Here is a 6,000-nt window from a genome sequence, read left to right as displayed (position 1 = left end):
TGAGAATAAGGGTCCGATAAGAACGAAGACATCATTGCTTTCGATGTCTGTTGTAATTATGCCATTGTTCAAAGACCCGAAACAAACTTCTCAATCAACCATTCTCAGACATTGAATTGGTATACATTTGATTTGGTTTTGCTGTAATTATGTACCTACAATCACCTAAGGCACAGCTCAAAATCAAAACCTTGAACACAGTAAATAAATAAAAGTCGAAAAGAATTCACTTGTTAGAAAGAAAAAAAAGTATTAAATTATCAACAAAAAAGATAATTTTGCTTTATTTTTTTCATTTAATTTTATATGCTCTCAAGAAGCATATACAAGTTTTAGGCTCTACAGCTCTGGCACATTGGATCACATTGAAAGTCAACAAATTTGCTTTGCCACTAGAGACCTAAGAATATAAGCAAACATATAAATTCTTATCTGAAATCAATTATCACCAATCCATAGATTAACTAACCCTCCCATATCGTAATTCAATAAACAAATATATATTTATATATTTGTGGGGGAAATTTAGCACTGAGTTAGGAAGATATGCAGCAAATGCCACACCTTCTTACATTACAGGGGTTTTTTTTTCTGCCACTCGTAATCACCCCCTCCTCAATGTTTTCGGTTTGCGGTCCTAATTGGGTTTTTTTTGTGCTTGGCCTTTTCATGATGCATGGCGCCTATTTCATGATACACGGCGGCTACCCCAGCTTGGCTACTCTCTGCAAAACCCAATAATATATTACAATAAACTAAACTCAAAGGCTATAAAAAATACTTTGAATCTCTTGATTCATGTCATTAAATAAATAAAAAGATTTTATTGTAAACACATTTCTTTCACCTTAGCCATGGGCAAGCAAGAAGCTTACGATGAGTCCCCTCATGGATCAAAAACTGCTTATCATGTTCATCCAAAGTGGTTTCTTTTTGTTTTGGCTGATTCATACTAGTCACACTCTCCTCTTCTATGGGTTCATAATCCCCGCACTCACTGAGTCATAATAATGAGAAACCTTATTACATACAAAATGTAAAATAATTCCAACAAACAAATGTAATTTTATTGATGAAAACACAAGAAACATGAAGAAAACTTACGGCGTGAAGCAGAACTCAAGTGAAAACCATTCACGGCCCTTGATATCCACAGGATGAACAGTTGAATGTATGGTCTTGATCATGGGTTTTCCTCCTTCTCCAACAACAATTTGAAACGTGGTGACACAAAGATATTGAACCACAGGACATGCTTCGCCATTAGGACTGCCAGTCCTAACATGAAAAAAGTCTTTGTTACCCAAATGAACCAAATACCCTGTCTTAAGCTCACAAAATGGCACTGGTGGATGAGCAATCTTCAGTCCACGCAATATAAATTTTGGGCTTAGGTAATATGCAATGCCATCGTCTTCACCTTTGTACATCCTAAATGAGAATGCTATAATCACCTCCTCCATAAGTGCATGTAAGGCATAGATAGTGTCGCCTACAACCACAGCCCTCCCTCGGAAAGAAGCATAAGAAGCAGAAGTCACTCGATTCCATTGGTTTCTACTCTCATGAAAAGCAACAACATATGGATTCATGTAGGAGTCTGACAATGAAAACAAAATAACGCCATAACAAACGGCATAACCAATTATTTCCGTATGGCTCCCATAGTCATGATAAAATGGAAAAGAAATCATTCGCTCCCAAAGGTCTTGATCAGGATCATATCTCTCGAAGGAGGGCTCCTTAATTGCTGATGAACACCCTGGAGCTGCAAGATAGTAAAGCTTGTCATAAGCAGACACAAGAGTTCCTACTGGTTTAGAGGCTATGCTTGGAGGAAGGGATGAACAATATGACCCGGTCTTAGTATCAATACTATATCCTAATGGCCTGCAAGATTTGGCCCCGCGAGTTTTATTATAACCGTCTTGTGGAATGATGTATAATTTGGAGCGGTTGAAAATCCTTGCACCCTGAATGTTAAAACTGTCATAGTACTCCGCCACAAGTCCAACTTCTGGGGGTTCATGAGTGACTCCTCCGTGTTTGAATGTCACTTTATAGATTGAATCAGTGTATTCGCCATCATAAAAAGACACCAATAGATATACAGATCTATCTTCCCCCTGATTTACCGTCATCGATGACTCCACAGAAAAGCTAGACAGAGAAGAGAGAGATATATGTAAAAAGTCAAATTAATATTTTTTTAACCAAAAAAATAAAAACAGCAGCAATGCGAAACAAGAACATCAACAATATTACAGAGAAACAAAATTAAGAAGATAAGATGAAATCCACAAAGCCATAATGCACTGACCTTGAGTGAGAGGAGTAAAGGGCTCACGGTTGGGACTGTCGTCAATCACCGTGAAATTTGGAGTCGTTGTGGATTGACTGGGGCTAGCATTACCGGCGCGTATTAGCCGAAGCTCCTCCAGTATTGATTTCTGCGAATCGGCCAGTTGGAGTTGCTGGGCAGAAAGCTGGGAGGAAAGCTGGGCGGAAAGCTGGGCGGAAAGCACCTCTAATAACTTCGTCAAGGCACGGTATTGAGCAGGGGTGAGATCAGCGGCGGCGGAAGCCATCGTTGGCTGGGAACTGCTCGGTTGAATGGGAATACAACTACTGGCGCTTAGTAGGCGAAGCAGCTCAAGTATTGATGTTTGCAATTCGAAGTTTTGGGTTTTCTCTATCTCTGATATCTTGACTGGATATTTCTTCATCTCCGGTAACTTCCCTTGGGGATCATATTGGCGGGAAGTAATCGCCAAGGCATGGACTTGACCCGAGGTGAGATCAGCGGCGGCGGCAGAAGGTTGAGATTTTTGCCAATGCACCATGATACCAGATGATAGGGCCTTCGCTCCAGATGATAGGGCCTTCGCTCCAGATGATAGGGCCTTCGCTATTGAAATGCAAATTGAGGCAAAGGGAATTTAGGGTTTGGGGATGCCGCTGTGGAGGGGAGTTTTATTATGCTTGGCTGGTGGTGTGAATATGAGGAAAGTTTCGTTATGCTTGTTTGGGGCGGTGTGATATGAGGAAAGTTTCCAACTCGTGTAAAAATCTAGAGGCTGGCTGCTATTCTTTTTTATTTTAATAATATTTATATAATAAAAAACTAGTCATTTTTTATAGCACACACAACTCATAAAATATGATTTATTTATGCTATTTGGTTTCCCTTTTAAAAATTTGTGTTTTTGTTACCTGTTTTGTTTTAACATGCAGTGTTTTATGTTACCCGTTTTATGATATTTTAGTTTGTTACTCGTTTTATGAGATTGGGGGTTTCGTTCAAACTCTATATATAATCCATTTGCGGTTCTCCCCCTTGGATCTTTCTTTGATTCAATATCTCTGTTTGCTTCGTTCTCCTTAAGCAAAGGTGTCTGCCGCTGATCTCTCCTTGACTGCATATCGTTTTTGCTTCATTGTCCAAGATAATCAAAGGTTACATTATGCTTTCTCATTTATAATCTAGTTTTGGTTATATTTTCTTTTGAACATGCGAGTAGTTTTTGTGTTGTCTTTTGAAACATTGATTGACCAGCAATGCTTGTTTATCAAACCAATAATATATACTAGGGACACTAAATTTGAGTCTCAAATAACTTATTAGCTCATGTCAAAGTCATTAAATTTGAACTATTTAAATTGCCACATAATTAATTTAGTTTTCTAAAATCTATATCTATCTATATATATTTTCGAAATCTCCACAGTTGTCCTCGTTAATGAATATACTGAAACAGAAGATATTTCATTAAATAGGGATAAAATAGTACATTCACAATTTATTTAAATTAATTAATAAAATAAAATAAAAAGCACTTACTGCAATTGGCCATGCAAATAGGAGACGTCGTCCAATAAACATATGCCTTCATAATCCTTTACTCCGACAAGAAAATTTGAAACCATAGATTCTTTGTTTGATTCATGAGGGACAAAGTATTTTATTTTGGGAATAATAACTGTCTGTGTTATTCAAAAGTCCTGCCAAGAGTTCTCAAGCTTGGAGATCTCTAATGGCATTAAGGCTTCTAATGAGTCGTTTTATCTGTTTTTGTGTCTGTTGTTTCGGGTAGCTGTTGTGGGGCTCTTTGTTGGCTTGTCCAGATTGACTGACTGTTGTCTTTTGTTTTCTCAGTTTCGCTTGTCTCTTCTTCCCTAGTTTCCAATCTAACCTATTCGAATTTTTGTGGATTATTTTTTTATTTTAGATTTCTTTGAATTGGAGCGACTGCCAAAATTGAGGTATGGTGTTAAAGTTTCTGCCAAAGTAGTGTTGGATTTTCTGCATATCTACTTACAAATTTGGTTGTCGAAGAAAGGCCTTTTCCTTTTGGTGATTTGGACTATGCAAAATTAAATTTCCAGTTTTCGTTTTAGAAAACATCTTTTGTAAGAAGAAAAAAAGCCCTTTTTTCCCTCTCATCTTGTTCGCGGAGTTGTTTTTCGAATTTTTTTTTTCATTTTTCTTTTTAGTACGTTAATTATTATATTTGTTTTTCTTTTGTTGGAAAACTATTATATTGTTAAAACGAGTCTTTTCTTAATTGAAATTTTATGTTTTTAATATAATTAGAGATTTTATATTAATAAACTTTTTTTAAATGTAATAAATTTAAGACTTTTACTCTTTGCTTTTAAACGGCATGCAGATTATTTCTTAGAATCATTTGAAAATTTACTTTCATCTGCTTAGGGTTCTTTTTTCCCTTATGTTTGGGGTCCTGATTCTAATGCTAATATTTCCAGGAAATGGAAATTCCAATTGAGTTTTTCCAGTACATCAATGAACAATATTACGATAGTGATGATTCAAGTGACATGGTTAAGGGTGCACATGTGTGCTTTTATAAACTTTCCAGTAACTATTCAAGGAGTGAAAGCTTGTATGATCATGGTGAGCTTATATTTAAAAGGAACGGTAAAGCGATAGATGTTTCCTTCTTGAATATCGGTGATGGGGATGAACAAGAGGAAATAGCTGAGCAAATTTTTCATTTAACCTCAAGGGTATCCGACAGAATACTTCTCCGTCCATGGATGGTTGCATATTGCAATTTGCAAACATAATAAGGAGGGTACGAGCGGATGGTGGAGTCTCTGTTATGATAGATTCGACATTTCACTTTATGATTGGCAATATAAGGTAATATTAGAAGAACTTTCTGATCCAAACAAGGTAGATTTGAAGATTGGGTTTCGCTGTCTTTGTGATTACTGGTGTCGTACAATACGGTGAGTGTAATAATCATTTATGTTTTTGATATATTAATTTGTATTATAGTTAACTTATGTATTTCATGATTTGACAGACAATTAATTGTTGTGATCTCTCACATTCATGCTGTGGGGATTTTCCATGGTTCCTTGCGAGCCATGATGAGTTATGTTTTTGTGGGTGATACACTCAAGATAGTGAACATAGGAGGAGGACGTAAGGAAGTAGACAAAGTTGCTTTCCAAGACTTCAAGGATTTTGGTTTGATGCTGCGATCTCTGTTTCAACTGTTTTTTAGTTGCGATACTCAATGGCCAGAACTTACTAGATTTCTTAGTTTGTTTTAACACTAATTTACAAGAGTGAGTACTTTTGATTTTTTTTTTTTTTTTTTTTTTTTTGGGTGTGAATTATGGTATGTTATTACATGTCTTCATGAAATTTGTTTTTTCTCTTTTCAGTTACCCAAAGTATGTTAACAAATTGTTGGGACACCCATTTTTGATGGCTCCTAGTCGGAGGATGCAGTACATTGGTGAACTTCATCGTAAACTTAAAAGCACGCATAAAAAATTGCGCAAAAGGTTGAACTCAGATGATTTTGATGAGTTCTTCGATTGGAACAAACCGCATGCCACCAGTTGTTTGGAATCGTTTTTTATTAAAGTTTTTAATTATAAGGGAGTTGAACCATATAAACGTCGGCCATCAGACCTTCTAAAGTTCCTGCGAAATGTCTATGAGCATTTTATGGATCGTTCAAA

At 36.4% G+C, this 6,000-nt stretch overlaps 2 protein-coding genes across 2 annotated transcripts; both read right to left on the bottom strand.

Moving 5' to 3' along the window:
* Positions 1-349: 349 nt before the first annotated feature.
* LOC148294610 (uncharacterized) lies at positions 350-2,167 on the bottom strand. The gene is made up of 3 exons (XM_088253663.1): positions 1,105-2,167; positions 848-997; positions 350-725 (listed from the first exon to the last, which is right to left on the bottom strand). The coding sequence occupies exons 1-3, from the start codon at positions 2,139-2,141 to the stop codon at positions 719-721; spliced, it is 1,194 nt and encodes a 397-aa protein (XP_088109789.1). The 5' UTR covers positions 2,142-2,167; the 3' UTR covers positions 350-718.
* Positions 2,168-2,261: 94 nt separating this feature from the next.
* On the bottom strand, positions 2,262-2,883 carry LOC148294609 (uncharacterized). Its single transcript, XM_088253819.1, has one exon. It carries the CDS (start codon positions 2,841-2,843, stop codon positions 2,262-2,264), a length of 582 nt encoding a protein of 193 aa, XP_088109945.1. The 5' UTR covers positions 2,844-2,883.
* Between the last annotated feature and the right edge of the window lie 3,117 nt (positions 2,884-6,000).

The sequence above is a fragment of the Prunus avium genome, chromosome 5 (assembly GCF_965620075.1).
Source record: "Prunus avium chromosome 5, drPruAviu1.hap1.1, whole genome shotgun sequence".
Lineage (NCBI taxonomy): Eukaryota > Viridiplantae > Streptophyta > Magnoliopsida > Rosales > Rosaceae > Prunus > Prunus avium.
Note: the sequence above shows the minus strand (reverse complement) of the source record. Positions and strands in the feature narration are given on the sequence as shown.